Below are 19586 nucleotides of genomic sequence, written 5' to 3'. Positions count from 1 at the left end.
CACACACACACACACGCCCACATATATAATTGTATAAAATATGGTGCAACATTAATTATAGATTGGTATATATTGAATTAGCAAACATTCTCAAAAGTAGGTAAAAATTAGCTTAATTTTGACAAGCTACAACACAAAAAGCTGCTTTTGTAATAATAATCCAATAATAAAATGTCACACTTGCAGGAGCCTAATGAATCATTTTTACTTTTGATACTTTAAATACATGTTGCTGATAATACTTATACTTAAGTAAGATTTCGAATGCAGTGAGTAATTTTTTGCTGATGTATGATTTTATTTAAGTAAAATATCTTATCCACACGCTGTTATGTCTAATACGTGATTTGAATAGTGCAGAAACAACATGCACACATCAGTGAAGACTTAAAAAGAAGGATCTTGGTGCCTAGCAACATACTTTTGTGCCTTTGATTTGAGCCTACCAGAATCCAACATGTTGGAGATTCAGGTGTTTTTTTTTTTTATGAGACTGCAGCTGTATGTTAATGACTCCTCTCCCTGCAGACACGACTCTGGCTGCAGAGGGAGGCAGGGCAGCGAAGTGGAGCTGCCCACTGAGGTGGCGCCCTCCTGGGCCAGAGTGAAAGCCCTGCTGGTGCAGAGTGCTGCAACTCTCTGGATCGGCACCAGAGGGGGCCACCTGCTGCTGCTGGAGCTCTCCAAACACCAGCCGCTGCAGGTCATTGGCCCGCGCTGCAATTCCATCCGCAGCATTGGCTCTGCACTCATAGGTGGGTGCTTGACTTGTATTTATTTATTCGTTTAATTGGTTTTATTTTGATGTCGTGGCAGCATGGTACCACGTGTGCAGCCAGTATGTTGTCGTAGTGTCTGTTTCTGGATACATTCTTGGCGTGATAACACAAACTGCCGTACATTTATTGTGCCAGAAACTTCATTGTGTAATTACACCACAGGCAGCCCATATATGCTATATGATCTCATTGGAATTTGGAGCACCATGTTGCCTTAATTTGCATATTAAAAAGGAAAAAAGTATTTGTTGAAACTATAGCAGCACCCTCTTGGGGTAAGGAGTTCACACTGACACCTGTTATATAACACATTAATATGGAAGCATTTTGCTAATAGATACAATCCTTACCCTTAAGATTGAGCTAATTAGCATAACAGTTTATATAAGATGGTGATCATCACAGCTCAGGTGCCCCTTGATAACCTCCACTCTGCGGAACAGAAGTTTCTTGCACACACTCACTTGTTTCTTCTCTTCAAACATTTGAGCCCAGAGTTAATTAAACGCCTACATAGTGCAGCAGCGCAAACGCTTAGTGAGTAGGGGGATGTATGAAAACAAAAAGGAAGGAAGCAGAATCAGTAAAAGAAGACACATGATACTACAGCTGGGTATATCTTTGCTCGTTTCATAGTGATTCATCGTCTGTCTGGGCAGTTGTGTGAAGAAATGTGTGAAACAACCCAGAAGGCTGCTCACAGTTTGCCTGCATATTGAATCATTCATTCTTTTTCTACATCAATATGTCTTCCTTCCCCCCGTTCTTTCTTGTTATACATTTTTTTGTTGAACTGCTCCGTCTAAACTAGCCTTACTGTTAACTATCTGTGTCTTGTTGAGTAATTACTGATCATTTTTTAATGAATAGAATCACTAAACTGGAAGAACGTGGTGCTGGTTTTGGGCAGAAGACTCCCGCTGGACAAAAATCAGTCAGGTGAGTCTGATGGTTCATTGTTTGTCCCACACTTTATGAAAACAGTTGTCTTGCTATGTGAGTTTCTCTACTTAGGTCTGAAGTGTGAGTTTGTTTCTGCTCTCAGACGAGGAGTCGGTGCTGATGGTGTGGAACAGCACGCTGCCGATGGAGGTTAAAGACCTGAACAAACACTGCGAGAAAAGAGAGCAGATTGCAGCCAAAATGAGAGAGCAGCTTCATCATGACTAAGCCCACAAGTCTGTATGTATATTTTATTCATTTTACAACCTACCTTTCAATTTAGTTAGGAATACTGATTTGGCTCTAACCGTTTTGTTCCGATCGGGATTTTGTGATCTTACAGTCAAACTGTGATGTCTGTTGGTGGATTGTATGTCAGTCAAATCTGATCAAACCAAACCCACACAGACCTGATATACTACATACAAATGTTTTTTTTCTAACTTTAAATTCGATTTTTTCTTATTTGTTAATGACTATGTAATTTTACAGAAAATCACCAGAAATACAGGCAGAAGTTGCAGTCGTCTTAATAACAGAAACAGTTCATATATATTTACATAATGTATATCAAAACATATTTTATTGTTCTGAACATCATTATGATTATTGGATGAGTGATTTTTGCATACATTTACCATATTGTGGTACATTTCAATATCTAAAATTATTTGTAATATTCTCATGATAATGATTTCAATCATATTGCCCAGCCCTAGGTTTAGTAGTAGTAGTTAATACTTAATAGTAGTAATGGTGGCAGTAGCTCAGTGTGTAGGGACTTGTCTTGGGAACCGCAGGGTCGCCGGTTCCACCTCCTGTGCACTGCCGAGGTGCCCTTGAGCAAGGCAGCCTAACCCCAAGAAACTGCTCATGGGCGCCGCTAATGTGGCGAGCCCATCACTCCACCATCTCTCTCCCTGTTGCATGTCCACAAGTGCATGAAGTGTGTATTTCAGCCTGTGTGTGTGTAAGAATAAAAAAGAGTGAAAAGAGGGAATTTATGAATTAAATGAATTAATTAATGAAAAGGGGATTAATAAAGTATATATCTTCTTCGTAATACTAATGCAAAACAGGGACCATTTTACTGCAATATGAGTACTTTTACTATTGATATTTCATGTTACTTAAATAAGGTTTTGAATGCAGGAATCTTACTTGCAGTGGAGTATTTTCACAGTGTGGTATTAGAACTTTTTCAAAAGTAAAGGATCTGAATACTCCTTCCACCACTGGTAGTCATGGTTTCAGTTTATGACAGAAAGTCTGTATTATGATATGATTGTAATCACATTTACCAGGAATAAAGGGTCTAACAAAAAACACGACCAGTCGATTTATGAGAATTTTAGGTTTCAGTTTTTTTTGGTAAGGGACCCACACTGGGGTCTAAAAGTCAGTATATTAATATGCACAAACTTATGTAAATAATACATCCATAAGGCACAACTAGGAACATGGAATATTGTAGAGAGAAACCCTGAGGAGCTTTGTGGAAAGTCAGTTACATATCCCTTCAATTCCGGGTTTATTTCCAACTTGTTAACAATTTATATTCTGCGAGGGAAGTTTCAGTTTTCAACCTAAACAAAATTGCTTGAATTGACTGTTAATTGCCAGTTTAAATTGTCTGAAGCCGCTAATGTTTTATATGATAGAACACACCATATTTCAGCTACTTCCAGATCATATTGGAGGAATGTAATTTCCATTTAATCTCTGTCCTAAAAATTCAGCTCATGCTCCATTTGCTCATTTTCTTTACAAGAACACTACATACATACATACACAAACACAAGCACATACACAGACACAGTCGAAAAGCATGCACGAGAGCTTGCATTGGCAGGCTCAAACACACATAATGCCTCTTTATCTGGACAGCTTAGCAGCTCTGTGGACATTGTGTTCACTCTTCAATGAATAAAGGTTTATTTTATGCTCTCTGTTGCCTGAGTGAACATATTGGATACAGTATTTTCTCACCAATAGCATTCTATCACAGTGACTGTGAATGACTGTGGTACACTGGACTGCATTTGAAACCCCTTTCAAATCCTATTCCATTATCTATCTGCCAGTATATTAGAAACACTGTAAACTTTCTCATGACATTGGACCAGATAAGATTTCAATCATGGTTATATTCAATAATGTTGCCATATTCATTCTCACCTTCCCCTTTTTCATTTCACAAAGTCTTCTCTCATGAATTTCTGTGACAGTAATTCTTAAAATACAAAAACAAATAAAACAAAGCATATGAGATGCTATGTATAGAAATCTACAGTGAGCCAGCAGAGTTAGTGCTTTCCCAGGGAGAAAAAAACAGCAGTACACAAGTTAATCAAGGTTTGCATGTTTCCCCTCCGGCTCTGTGACGGCAGCCTCCAAGATTTCTCTCTCACACAAAGCCTCATATTTAAAGGAGGGTGCAAAATGTTTAGAGCTTCTGTCAAGGTTGTGAGCATTTTCTCAACATTTGAAAGGTGAGACCTGAGGGTGATATTTTAACTGCGACAGAGGAAGACAACAAGAGAACTGCAAGTGTGTGGGAGGGGTTAAGATGAAAAGCAAAAGATGTAAGTGCATTGTTGTCGCTTGCAGGTGGAAAAAAATCAAAAAAATAAATTAAAAATTCAGGGCTGCAATGGAGTTTTGTTTGACAAGTCAGATGTCAGTGACAGAACTGGAAATCTCAGCCCCTGTATTTTACAAAGAGACATAAGCAGTTGCTCCCCTTTTTTTTAAAGAGCCACCACTGTTTGCCTGGTGAAGACAGCAAAGTGAATGTCAAGGTTGCTAATGGTCTGAAAATAAATAGTGTTTATCAAAGAAATAGTGTGCAGCAGCTGCAGCATTGTAAATGAAGTTGTTTTTTGTAGATTGCTTCAATAGAAAAAAATCCTTTCAAAATTATACAAAAACATGGAGCTGTCTGACTCAAAGCATTTGCTGTTTTGACCATAAAAGAAGGAAAGAAACGGAAAAAAGGGAAGAATAATAGCTGGGAAAGCACAAGGCCACTAACTCAAACTAATTTGAAATGATACTTTTTCAGCCTAAAAGCTCCAGACATGGTCAATTCATCACTCATACCGTACGGTATTTATGTATATTTCTCACCAATAGCAGCAACCTGACTCTATTTGACCTGAATGGAATGGAACCTTAATTAGTATCATTGGTAACACTTGTATTTACCCTACTATTTAATGTCAAAATGGCTGCTGTGAAAAAAGTCTACTGTGTACTCACTCATCCCTAGTCATTACCCAGATAATGTACTCAGATGCATGTGTTAATTCCAGATGTAAAGTCAGTCATAGGGATGGGCATGAATATAATGGAATGACGCAACAGAGGAAACTAATCCTCAAGTAACTGCTTCATGCTGACTTTATTTTCTTTCAAATCACGTCAGACGTCCGGAAAGAGACAGAAAGACATCTCATTTGTATTACAAACACATTTCTTGTTTCAACACAAATGCCACACTTTCCTGTCACATTACATCAGGTCATCTGAGACAAAGCAATCCAATACAATTTAGGAGTATCTTCTGGGGCAAAAATGATCAAGCCTTTTTTATGCTGTCAGTTCAATGTGAGCTGGCTCTTTGTCCTGGAGTCAATCTGTGAGGGTTAGAGCGAAGAGGAGAAGCTCCTCCTGAAAGGAGGTATTCAGATGTGTTTTGTTTGTCAGTGAAGTGTATCCAGAGGGGTGGAAGTTTGTCAAAAGAATTAAAAAGTATGAAAAGAAATGAGACTCAACACTTCATGCTTTAACAGCTTGCCCCAGATACAAGAATCAGTGCAGATGTGAGCATGTTTGTGTGGTCTGTACATGACCAGTGAGTAAAATGTAGAGACCAACTGAGATCCATTTGACTGTTTATACATTTATATCACATTTATGGAGAATATAGACAAGGCTTCAGGTTTTTGAGAAAAAATGGGGCCAGTTTAAGATACTGCTGAAATAATTGTTATAAGTAAAGTCTTGTTTCAGTACTTATACTCAAGTGAAAATAAACAGGAATTGTGTTTTAAATTGTACTCCTTACATATATGAAAGGGGTTCAAAGAAAAGCCCATTAAGGTTAGTTAAATTCTTCTAAATTTAAATTGGAAAGTAGAGACAAAAATACAGTGCATGATGCATTTGTGTGTAACGTGTTTTTAAGGGTATTTCGAGTCTTGACAGTCTTCAACCTTCCTCCCCCCCGTACTCCCCTGCCTGTTGGATGTGGTTGCCATGACAACACCCATTACCTCTTGATTGGAGATCTAATGTAATCTAGACTATGAGCGGTGCCATTTATCTGCTGTTAACACAGCAGTAGCAGCATTAGCAGCAGTCAGAGTTGGACAGCCATGAACAGAGAATGAAACAGAGTGAGGAATATACTGTATGGTGTGTGTGTGTGTGCTTATATGTGTGTGTGCACTTGTGAGGTCACACCTGGTGCCTGCAGTGCTAGCGTGCGTGCACGTTTATGTCTGTAGTTTGATTTGGAGAGTGGCAGGAGTGATCTCTAGCGCGGTACGACTCAGTGGCCAGCCCTAAATATCACACCGCATATTCTAGTGCCAACTGAGCTTGCAGCACACAGCCACATAGATAAGCTCTCCGGCTCCGTCTCCGCTCTAGCTTCAGATCCCCACAATGAACTGGGACAGGATTACATCAAATAAAATTGGGAGCTTGCTGTTAGCAAATCTGCTGCAATGCCGCACGCTCTGGATTCCCGTCAGTCGGACCCAAAAAGGACGAGTTCCTGCGCACACCGGCTGCCATTTTGTTATATTCAAACAAAGATGTGATATTGATTTCAGGCACAACACACAAATACTTTTAGATTTCTGAAACAACAACATGGTAAGCCCCTGTTGTCATTGCTAACAATCTGATGGGCTATGTAAGGCGCTAGCTGGGCTACTCCAATTAAGTTGAGGTACAGAATAAAGGGATCGCTGCTTGGTAAATTACAACCTTTTCTCATTTCCTCTCTTTGTGTTTCCCCCCCAAAAAATGTGTCACTGTGAATCAATTCTGCCACCCCTATCCTCGATTTGCAACAAATAAAAAGTGACTGACACCAAATTATTTCCAAGCTGATAGATGTTACACTAGCTTTGTCAGTGTTGTCACCTCTTTGGAGAGATCTTTCTAGTTTAGAATAATTGAAAGAGTAACTGAGGTTTCAGACGAGTCAAGAATTGGTGGAAAAGTTGGCACAGGCAGGATTTCTTTCTTTTTCTTCTTTTATCACCGTCATTTCACTCTTTTTCATTCACAGGGAAAATAATGATATTGGACTGCCATGGGCAAATATATAAATAAATATTAAAAAAAGAAAGGAAATGAGCATTGTGCAACGTAAAATATGACTTCAAAGTCATGACACTGACAAGACAACAAAGCCACACAGATCGAGGTACTACACACCTGAGGTTCGAGTATTCGTCATTAAAGAAGAAAAATGAAAAACAAACCCAAAAAAAAAAGCATTGCAGAAGGACAGCGACAGTATGAGATGTTGACTATTTTCTGTTATATTGCCCTGGATTCCCATGAGTCGGCTGCCAAAAGAGTTGTTTTGATGAAGAATATGAGTGATGCTTTTTTAAGGGCAGTCCTCTGTGTCCATCTAGATTGCATTTAAACTGAGAGTACAAAGTTCATGCTGTAAAACAGTAAATACTGTTAAGATATAATGCTATAGCCTTGAGGCAATAGTTATTTAACAGTGTCATTTGGGCTAAATAACTTTCTTTCTAAAATGTATACATGGAATAAACCTTTACAGTTAATACACATGAAACTGGTAACTATATAAAAGCGGTAAAACCATAAAACTGTCGTACCGCCACAGCACCGTCAGATAAACCACCAGTTAGCTGACACCACCCATCATGTTCCCGAATGTGTTAATTTGAATTTGACTGATTTTAAACTGTTATTTAACACTAGCCTAATTACATAAACTTCATTACAGTGATGTTTTTATACATGTGAAGCGTCAATGTTTTGTGAAGTTTGCCTTCAACAACTTCGCTACTTTTGAAATCATAACTCAGCTTACAATTTAAATCCAAACCGTTCATCTGCATTTTTGTAACCAATACGCCAGGGACACGAGGGGGAAGCGCAGCCAAGTGCCTCAAAGCATTGCCCGCTTCCTTTCGGCGCCCGTGTTAACAAATTGGGCCGTTCGTACAAAGCGCACCGCGCGGCAGAGCTCCGAACCAAATGGAGACAGATGTGGCCCTTGCCTGGCTGTTTGTCTGCACTGGGAGAATTTATACTAATTACATGAGTTCTACACGGGTTCAAAAAACTTTTGAATGCTTTAAACAGACAAAATGTCTGCTTTTTCTGTATATTCATTTAGAAAACAAATTCCCTTAGTTTGATCCATTCATACCTTTCATCATTTATCAGAGAAATGTGCTTTCTTGATTTTCTACGTGTCTCCCAAGTTGACTGAATGCCTATGACTGATAATGCTTCAAACATCAATGGTTGACACCAGTCATTTTACTTGTAGTTGAGCAGTATTTCAGTAATGTAACAATACAGATTTTCAGTACTCTTTCCACCACTGCTAAACTATGACCATATACGAGCTGATTACATATTACAATATTTAAACCTTTTATCCAATTGAAGCCTTTCTGTAATAGTTTTCACACACTCTCATATAGTGTTTAATGGTTACAGCTCACTTAATATGTGGATATGTTTTATTTAATCTAATTTCTATTTTCAGCAAATTAGCTGAACTACTCTACAATGTTTGCACGTACCCACCATCAACTGCATAAGTACCTCCTGCTGTGTGAGTTGTTTGTGAATCACTACCATACACTATGGTTCACACTAGCCAGAGTTGCAAATAGAGCAGCCTGATTCCCTCTCTCTCCTGCAAGTACCACAACACAAACATTTATGTGACACACAGAAGTGTTCACACTCAAAACACCCCCCCACCCTACCTCCCGCAACGCCCACGCCCCCCACCCACACCCACACCCGCGCCCACACCCAACATGCCCCCAAACGGATCTGTGACAACGTGTATCTTGCCTGTGTGTGTTTTTGTGCGTGTCGCTTCATTAGGCATGTATCCAATCAGTCACACACACAGCAGCTCGGCACGTCGCACTGCAGTTTACTCCTGGCCTATAACCCGTCTGTCAGTCAAACGGCTGGAGTTCATTAGAGACACTGAGAGCCGCTGACAACTCCCCACGGATCTGACCTGTGTATACAAACGCAGGTGATCTGACCCTCTAGGAGGATATCACCACATAAACAAAGATATTGTGTCGCTTGAGAGGAGGAGGAAAAAAAAACGAGTGAAAACACTCACGGATCCATAAAAACAGCCTGTGGGATACACAAGGTCCGTACAGAGAGGCAAGTAGGGGGAAAAAATTGAAGAGAAAACAATGCTTTTTCATCGCTTCTGTTGCAGGTTGTTAAGAATTATTAAAACACCAGCACATAAACTGAACCTGATGATCAGTTAACTGTAAACCACAAGTACCAAAATGGCATGAGTGTATGTACAGTATATCTACAGAGACATAGATCCAAATAGATCCCATTGAACATTGTCAAAGCCAAATTACTCTCAAGCTAGGGATATATCATCTGGTATACAGATGCATGCTACATTGAAGGTCAAGGATGTGATTTCTCACTATTGCATACAGCAGCAGACTTGAAATTCAAACGGAAGCATGTACATTCAGACTTAATAAAGCACACTAATGAGCAATTGCACAAATGTCCTTCTTAATGTGAGCACCATGCATACCAGTGTCTGCATTTTATCCGACTGAATTACACTAGAGAAGAATAGGTTTATCGTGGGTAAACACAAGTTAGGGAAAATCTGTTGTGTGGCAAAGAAAGTCTTAACACTCTATCCTGTTAATAAGATTAGAATGTGAAATATTCATTGGAAAAGACTTAATAATAAATGGTGGGTATTAAAAATTGAATTAATTCAAATTCCATCCATGAATTTTTAAAGGTACATTATTAAGAGTGCACCAACAAGCCATTTCATTGATGTAGTGTTGTAACGCTGAAACTTAAGTCCCACCTACCGCTCATCTATTCATTTCCCACATGCTCAACAAAAGTCTTTAGGAAAGACTAACGGGCCAGTTTGACAGCAAGGTGAAGTAAAGTGCCCCCACCCTTTCCTCCCTCCCCCCATTTAGCATTAGCGCTCACACCTCCCTGTAAACTGATTGCTGACAGGAGGCGAAAAAACGGGGCCAGGGTCAATAATTTAAGGAACTTGAGGCTAATTTTAATCTATTACTCTGCTATGTGCATACAGTGTGTCAAAGGTAAGGCCGGAGAGGGATCTGTCATGTGATTCATACTCCGAGGAGAGAATTAGTTTCATGACACATCATAATTTAATACATTTTAAGGAACTCAGCATGACTTTGCCAGGCTGATGGAGGGAGAGGAGGAGGGAGAGAAAGAGGGGAGATGAAGAACGAGAAGGATATTAAATTATGGAGCACCTTAACAGAGCAATCTGTCTTAGAGAGACATGATTGCCTTACCGCTGTGGATTGATGATAATCTGTTTGTAAGGGGCCTTGTAAAGGCTACAAGGGTTGTAATGTGTGGAAGCTCTGAGCTCTGGCCGGTCGATGGATTGCCTGATATAGTATGTTTCAAAATAAACTTGAAAATTCAGTATAATTATATAATAAGTAAGGGATTTATACGATAATGGTATAGTTACTAATGATAACCAATGGTAATTTTATTGTTTTATGGTTCAATAACAATAAAATAACTTACTGGTTGTCAGAAAAGTCAACAAAATCAAACTAAAACTAAAATTAACATTGAGCTAACATTAAACATTTGATTAACATGAATAATGATGTTAACAACTCATTGATAACAAGTTGTTCACTTTCTGGAAAGAATTAACGTGGCTACAGGGATGTTTTTAAAAACGGGTGACCCAAATGGTCTTGTAAATGGCTTATTACTGATCTACAAAGCATTAATAAATGATTTATTAACATTAATAAACAAGCAGTTACAAGCTCAGTGTTAGTCCATTAATAAAAAGCTTCTGGTTGCCAGGTTGTGAACAAACTCTTTGTTAACTGTAGAGTTAATAAGTCATTAATTAAAAGTTTATCACTTTCTAGCCATCAAGATAAATTAAAAAGGTTAGAGGATCTCAGCCATAGGAACGTTTCAGAATTTTGTTGTTATTAATGTCTTATTACTGATCAATAAAGCCTTAATGAATGATTTATTAGCATGAATAAACAGTAGTATGGTTATGTTATAAACCATTTCTAAAGTATGACTTGTTAGGAAGTGGAAGCTTAACTTTTTGAAACAGGTTCAACTTTGTTTTTTTGCCCTTCTTAAACCCCAGAATAAGAGTGCAGCATTTTTCACCTAAAGTATACTTAAAGTTACACTCTGACAGGTAAGGTCAAGCACCCTCTTCCCGTTCCTCTTACTTCCCTCAGTCTTTCTATTCACCGCAGTCACACAGGCTTTGTCTTGCCCGTGTTCATGCCTCGCAGCTTGGGCTGGAGTGGGGAATAGTAAACTTGCCTATCGCTGCCAGGGCTTACTTCAGAGAGCAGGAAAGGCTTTGGCTGTCATAGGTTCTCAGGATCAGAGCTGAGAGTGGGGACACTTCATTTGCCGGTGCTGAGGAGGAGAAGAAGGTGGAGGAGGAGGAGGAGGAGGGAGGGAGGGGGGTTGGTGTATGTGCCAGGGTCAAGTGCTGTGGAAAAAGCCAGGCAGTTATCCAATAGAGCTTTGCTCTCCTCTCTGCTCTCTGTTAGTGTCTTATGCAGCCCACTCTGTCCTGAGGCTTTCTCGGCTTTGCCTGTTCTGTTGTGGCAAGGGCATCCCGGATCAGCATTTGAAAGGTATTATAACTGGAAGAACTGGAGCTGGTCTGTTAAACCTGCAATGCATCAGCAATTCATGAGGTGTAAGACGCCCATCTGAGGGAGAGAAGCATGCGGATCAGATGCCTTTATGTGACTTTCTTGTGGAAATGAACAGAGATCACCATTTTGAAAGTGGAATATCGAGTGGCATTGGGTGTGTTCGAAAAAAAAAATGACAAACAATAATTGAAAGGAAACTTGTTTGTCACAAGCAACTTCATTGTTTGCACCTTCGCTTTCTCCCACACTTCCTCGTTACAAAAACAGAAGGGAAGGTGCTATAATATTGTGATGAACAGATGCTGTAAACACAGAAACGTTTTACACTTTCAGGTAATGTGTTAGTGAGCTGAGAAATTGCACACTCCATGCACAATCCATGAAAGGAGAGGAAGAGGAAGGGGCAGGGAAGCTGCTTCACTGTCTTTGTTTGAATTCTGAGTAAATGGATTTGGACACTCTCAGTATATCCATCCACACACCTGCTATGGCAGCCCCTAGCGGAAGTGATGGACATTGCAGAATTGTCTTTGTGAAGCGAAACAGGCTGCTTGACAGGCGTACAGGAGCTAATCCTCCCCAACTGCACACAAGCTATTTGTCAGATCCCACTTTCCATACTGACTGGCTTGACCTATGCACACACACAGATATGGGCCTGGAAATGGGAGCTGAAGGGAAAAAAGTGCAGGAGGAGGAGGATAAAGACGAGAGAGGGGATCAGAGAGGGGATAAGTGAGAGGAAACAGGGCAGAGAGGAGGAGGAAGGGAAGTATTATCAGTGGGAAGGACGGTAGGGGGGAAGGGGATAACACATAACGCCACACTGAGCCATACAGAGGTAGAGGATGGGGTCAACTGACAAACTGGAAGCCCACACATCTGCCACCAACAAGCTAGTTTGACATTACCACCGTCAGGTGCCACATACCGATACAATTCGTCTTTGGTGGGTAAGATACATCAAAGTCACCTGTCGAAACTACCTGTAACTTTTTGAGCTGTTAACATTGGACTGCCTCAGGCAGCCTGTATACTTTGCTTTTTTGCTTGCTGTTTGTCCCTACTGGCTACTGTAAAATCTTACTGACTGTGAGCCAATCACATCAAGGGAAAACAAATGGCTCTGAATCCCTGCCAGCTGCAGTGCTCTACATATGACACAGTAGCATACACATCAAATTCTCTGCTGCCTTGATGGCCATTAGCCAAATCCTGGTTGAGACATAATTCCCATGCGGGGACTGACTTAATGATTAATTACAGACTTGATTTACTGTATAACTAAGTTCAAAAGTATAGTCTAAGTTTGCTCGTCACAATGTTGTTGCATAAAAGGGTTACAGTTTTCCTAAAGTCAATTTTGGACAATGCCTACAACTTCAGCAACTTCCTAACAGCTAATCAGAGGTCAAACACGTAATTCCTTTAGAAGTATTAGTACAAAAACTCTTTTATGTTTGTATTAGTATAATCAATCTCTCCATCACGTCTCTATAAGGTTTTTAGCTTGTCTGATATCACCGCTAGTCAAGGCCATCATCATCAACGCCATCGCAAATGTTGTCATCTTTTATCATCATCACCACCTGCATCACAGTGATTACCAGGAGCATCACATGAACTATTAGGCCCGTCTCCACAACATCCTGATCAAGGTCAAAACTTCAATGTCAATCGTGCGTCTTGGGGTTTCACAAGAACAGACTGCATACCCGCTGGAAATCCCTGTTCCTATTCCCAACCAGCCAAAGCCCACGCTCACTGCTCCCCTATCCCCAAGAAGCATTCCAGGAATCTGTTCTCTTTTTAATTAGCTTAGTAGAGAAATGGGATATTTTTAAAATTTTATCTAGGGTCGTAGTTTTCAGTAAACGACATCAAACAGCCCAGTTGGGAACAAGCAGAAAGAGAGACAGAAGTTCTATTTGAAATATATTGATAAAAGTGACGAAAACCTTCTAAATTATTATAAAATTACAGTGTGTACAGTATACACAGCACTAGTGAAGTGCATTCTGCAGTCAGAAGTTGCAATCCATAAGATTATCCTTAAATGAAAACTGGCCAAACAAGTGGTGGTTATTATTGTGAGGCAGGGACAGGAAACTCAATGTATTTGCTACCATATTCAGCATGAACTGCACCTGCTCATCAAAAATGCATTTACAAAATGAACAAAACAGCACTTTTTGGTAAGTAAATAGCATTCATTAGTGGTGTAGGTGATGGACTTTTCTTCATTAATGTATTTGTAGACAACAAGATTCATATGTTCCACTGTAAAAGACATCACAATCTGTTGATCTCCATGTAGTTTGCTTTACTTTGTTGGTTTCTTTGGCTCTCTCTTTAAGTGCATTTATGTGTCAAGTGATTTTACTGAGCCATTATTCTCTTGGAATTGGACAGGTGACACTTCCCCCCTTCCAGCAGAGAGTGGCTGATTAACCTACTCATAAAGTCCCCTTGGTTTTCTTCGGTTGTTTTTTTGGCATAATTACTTGGAGACATTTTCTTGATTAAAACTGTCTTAGAGGGGAAACAGGGAAAAAGAAAATTGCCAACAGCTTAGTTCACTTTTTTTAAAAAAAAGGAGGAATGTTCAAGAGCTCACTTTTCCTCTGAAATGAATGTTAATCTCTGTTCCCTTTTTTAAAATCAAAGTAGGTGGTGCTTCTGATAAAAAATTGAGTGCAAATATAGAAAATTATAGACACACAGGATGTAGTTACAAAGTCCAAATTCACAAAAGAAGCAGTTGTTTAAGAGCATTGCTCGACATAAATGTAGTGGTTTGAAATGGCTTCCGTTATCTTCGAACTCTGCAGGTAGATTAAACAGCCCAGGGGGGAAGGCTTCCTGTGTGTTAATGCTGATGCTGTATGGCTTTTATCACATAAGGAAAATAAGACCAGGGCTTGCAGAATATATGCAGTATGAGCATGCATTAGGCAGGTGCAAGAGAAATCCGGCATGCACTTAAATGATCAAGGGATGGACAACTGCTGTTTTACAGGCAGGTTATAGTTTTAGATTGTAGAAAATAATCAGTGCAACATAAATACACTTTTACATAATAACAAGTCAAAGCACTGAATATACTGAAAATGAACCGACAAGAACATCTCAACGTGATCTTTATCAAACCAATATTTGATAGTATTTATTTTATTTTTATTTTAAAGTTTTTATGCAATGCTCATTTCCAATGCATAATTGCCCATTAGCGGCAGAGTCTGCCATTCCTGTACAGGACACACAAGGGATTCACAGGAAATGAAGGATACATCCAGGGTTCCAATATTTGTGAATTCTTCTCATCGATATCAGCCTCACGGTTCACGTCATATTTAGTTACTGCTATGCAAATCGAACATTTCCTACTCATGCAGCTTCACTTTATAAGCGCTGAACTAGGGAAGCACAGGATGGCTTTCAATGTAATGCACTTATAGGAAATACAATGTATACAAAAAAGGGTAATTTTCGTATTTTCTTTTACAGCAAATCTGTAGATAAAAAAGACCTCTGGCTTCGTTAATAAAGATAAGTTTATTTGACTTCACTGTAAACAGATACACCAGTTGCTCACCATGTGTTAGGGAGTATTTGCTGCTGTTTCTAACAGTAACGACAGGTGTCTCCAATCCAACCAGGACTGAAATCTTAGGGATTCTAACATAGAAGAAGGTGCTAGTATTAGTCCAGTTTGCAGTTGGCACTTGTAAGCACCAAGGCTACACTGTCTGCTAAGGAGAGAGTGAGGGGAGAGGATGGGTTGTGTTTTCAGCTGTCATATAATGCTCAGTAAATGACAAAATTGAACTTTAAAAAAACAATAAAAAGTTGAGAAAACGTTATGTTGTATTTAGAAAGTGTGTTTACCCACCACTACATCCCTGTTTGTAGTTTTTACTTCTGTAGTAAAATGATCTCATTCCAAATAAACTGCGTTGCATTTTCCAATTTTCTGGCATCTCAGCAGGGTTATTTTATGCTAATCTTACTTTGAAAACCATTGTTATCACCTCTCTAAATAAACTAAACAGTAAGTTGTTCCAATAAAATGCTGTAAACACGCTTAGTGAGAATGTGCCCTAGGTGATGACATATGGTGGCCCTCTAAATTGACACCATGACTCGCCTTCCATTGCAAGGCAAGCATGAACATCTGGCAGAAGTTTTAAGGGGGGCTCAGAAACATTGGTAGCGCTGTGGGGAGGCTCAGGAGGCAGTCATCTTTACACAGGTTGCCCATTCATTGCAAAAAAACACTAATGAATTCAGACGTTTGCTGGTTTGGGGCAGGATGGCAACTAACACAAACAATCACTGCTGTTAATTGTCATTTGTTTTTATCCACTGTGTGTGCTGAATACATTCGGATGACAAAGCCACAGCACATGAATGCAGAGTTAATAATAAACACGAGTGATGCAAGAAATAGGCTCCACTAATGGTTATGAAGCTGCAAATATGAGCCTGAGTGTGTTTCATGCCTCCTCACTAACAAGCACATCATTTTCAAAAGTGCACAATGGTGTCAAGTCGCCTGGGATGATCCCCCCTTCAACGAGTGCCGGGATTACTGTAAGCTGATTTTCCATAATTTACCCTCACCAAGTGGAAAAGCACAATCCGGATTCGCCTTTTAACTCCCTCTCCTTATCTTGTTCCCCTCACGTCATTGTTGTCCTAAGAACAAATATGAGTTATGTCTGTGAGCCTCAAGCTGTAAATGGGTTAGTTTTGAAGTTGGCAAATTTGCATTGTAGGTCAAAACCATGTATTAGGGATGTGGTTCTACTAGCATGCAGTTTTTTTGTCTTTCTTTTTGTGGTCTTGGCTTTTTAGGAATGACACACTATAACTGTACAGCATTTCCATATTTTCACCCTGTTTAACGTCTCCAAGAGGACAGCCTGCGATCCCTATTATTTTCTTGCTGAGTGGATTCTCCTCTGAATCCAGACCCATCTAACACGTGTGCTAATAAGACAGGTGACACCGCTGTTTTGGGGGGACTTGTGTGATGAAAATGGAGCAGCAATTCCACACATTCACAAACAACCTCCTGTAGACAGTGCTGTGCAGAAAAATACAATACTTTCGGTAAATGCTGAGCTCCACATTGTTCCAGCTATTACTAACACTTTGTCTGAAGGACAATAACATGGTGTCAGAAAAAGAAAAAGTTACTTCCAGTTCTTCAATGGCTCTGTTGAGTCCGACGGTGTGGACGCACCCTAAACTAGATGAGACTGCTGGTTGTTTACTTACCACCACAATAAGACAGTGATGACATTTTTAGCCTTGCTAGCAGCATGGCTTCAATGGATCAGTCCGCCGGTCGGTCCACCACTTGTCTAATACTTGTCTAATCAAGATGATAAACATAATAAACATTATACCTGGTAAACAATCAGCATGTTAGCATTTAGCTCAAAGCACTGCTGTACATGAGTATAGCCTCACAGCTCTGATAGTATGATGCCTGCAGACTCTAGGGTTTCCAACTGTCCCATATAATACGAAATTGTCCCATATTGAAAAATAACATGCACTCCCTCCTGAATCAATACAGGAAGCGATTCTACAGGAACCTACTCTAATTAATACAGTATGATTGAGGAGACATAGAGGAAAAATATGAAATCCACATTTGTAGAAGTGAATGACACCTAGAATGAAAGGCAAGTTGCTGTCTGTCCCTCAACATTATCGTTGCCCTGGTTACAGAGACTCAGACGCAGGCCTTGGTGGATGAAAAGCAAATTGTACAGTTTAGAGTACTTTCTGTCTCCCATGGTGGGCTGTACGACTTGCAACAATCAGCAGGAGAGTCCCAGCAGCGCAGAGGACCGGAGTGGACTTGTTTTGACAGACCAAACATTTGGCCCGTGTCTATGATCTTATGTTTTAATCCCTAATATAACCGATGCAACTGTGCTTTACTATAATTGACTCTTAATTCCCTTTACATTCATGTTGAGAGTAGCAGAGGAATTTTAAATTGATGGATAAAAGGCAGAAACTGGTGCATGAAAGATTACCAGAATGCAGGAAATTAAGTGTCTGTCTCATGGGGGAGGACCCCCAGACCCCCAGACCCCCAGCTTGATCTGTGTCCCCCAGCATGGGCCGCTGGCAAGGTGTCCACATTAAAGGTGGCAATCCTAATACACTCTTCTTCTTGTTGAGGACATTTGAAGAAAAAAATATGATCAAATCTATCTCTCAGCACCAACACATGCTGTTCATTTATCCCTTTTTATATATGAGAGAGAAGTCAAACAACACTTATAGCCTTACAAGGTAACCATATTTGCTGCTAACCGAGGACACGTTAAATCATCAAATTCTGGCAGAAAGTTTGACATGATATTTTCTCCCAAACACAGACAGAAAAGAAATTGGCATGAAGACCAGCCAGGCCCCAGAGCAAATAGTGGAGGTTGGCTGATGGTGTAGTCTGCATCACCTTCCAGCATTTGTTATTGTTCCTTATTACTGCCCATATTTTTCATCGGCTCCAAGCTGTCTCTAGCTCTCTTTTCTTCCCCCCCATACCGTGTTAGGCATTGTTATGTGAATGTCTGGATCAAGCCAGTTCTGCCTGAATGACAGACTGTATGGGTTGCATCACGGCTCGGCTTAGCTTTGGTTTTTTACCAGATTGCAGAGTTGAAAAGAAGGTGCAGATGAATCAATGCGCTGTTAAATCATGCATGGATGAAGGATATTTTGTAATAAATTCATGAAACTGTGAGTGAAGAGAAAACATTTCCAGGCAAATTGGTCGGTGCTTTCCAGCTTTGTTCAATTTACCATCATGCTCTACTCTATTGACCAGCGCACAGGTAAAATGCACTGGTTCACCTACTGTATATTTCATCCAGCAAGGTATAATGTTGCCTTCCCTAGCTTTTTCCTACCACTGTATTAGCTTATCTGCTCTAGCTGGGTCAGCTGTACTCCACTGCCTTCCTTCATGCTCATAGTCTGATCTTAACCAGTGGAAACATCTGCAGTAAAATTCAATTGAGGCAACCAATCAGCCAATTATACCAACATGTCCTTAGGAGGACGCTGTTGGTCCGATGCAATCTTTACTGACCGCGGAGTGATGAAGTGGGGAAATAAGCCGTCATACATTTGCAGTGCCAGCAGTTATTCTAGCATTAGATCAATCTCAGAATGATTGCTTTGTTTTGGAGTGAAACAAAAGCATCTCTTTCCATTTTATCTCTCTTGGGTGCAGTAGAAAGGCTGGTTCTGAGTACATGCTGCATCAAAGAAAGGTTTTTATTTCATTTAAATACCAACAGCTCTATTAGTTTGGAATAATAGTGATACCTGAAGGGTTTTGCACCAGGAATGGGCCTAATTGTCAGCATTAATCTCCAAATGATGAATTGCATTAAAAAGACACAATATTTAGGGACTATGCAAAAATGATTAGAGTTGGTTGGGCGGGTCAGGAAAGGGCCAGGGTTATGCATTTTTCTTTTTACTGATAAAAGGGCATTCAACATATTTTTGGGGGGAGTTGTTGAGGGTTTTTTCTCATGCCATGTCATGTATTACTTATAATAAATAAATGAAAAATACTGTTGTGAACATGACATAACATTTTATTCTTATTGGCAAACCCCTTTCACAAACAGTTGCTTATTTATACATTATCATTCATTTAGAGCTTCTGGCTACTGGCTTCTGGCTCTTGGGGGACATAGTTGGCTCTTTAGCTACTAAATCCACCAACGTGTTTACCAGCTAGTCGTTAACTGTTTAGTGCTGAGCAGGTAGTGTACAGTGGGTTTTTAAAGCTACTGAAAACAGCCTGCTGCAACACTATGAGAGAAGTGAGAATGAACCAAAACAGTAA

At 39.9% G+C, this 19586-nt stretch overlaps 1 protein-coding gene across 1 annotated transcript in view; it reads left to right on the top strand.

The window, feature by feature from the left end:
• LOC118338454 (leucine-rich repeat serine/threonine-protein kinase 2-like) overlaps positions 1–2448 on the top strand; it is a 51719-nt gene extending 49271 nt beyond the window's left edge. Inside the window, exons 3-5 of the mRNA XM_035675755.1 lie at positions 529–755; positions 1650–1718; positions 1825–2448. Coding sequence (XP_035531648.1) covers positions 529–755; positions 1650–1718; positions 1825–1949 — 421 coding nt within the window. The 3' untranslated portion in view covers positions 1950–2448. The remainder of the gene's footprint in view (positions 1–528; positions 756–1649; positions 1719–1824) is intronic.
• The last annotated feature ends 17138 nt before the right edge of the window (positions 2449–19586 follow it).

This window comes from Morone saxatilis, unplaced genomic scaffold (genome assembly GCF_004916995.1).
Source record: "Morone saxatilis isolate NCDOM2014 unplaced genomic scaffold, NCSU_SB_2.0 Contig4, whole genome shotgun sequence".
Lineage (NCBI taxonomy): Eukaryota > Metazoa > Chordata > Actinopteri > Moronidae > Morone > Morone saxatilis.
Note: the sequence above shows the minus strand (reverse complement) of the source record. Positions and strands in the feature narration are given on the sequence as shown.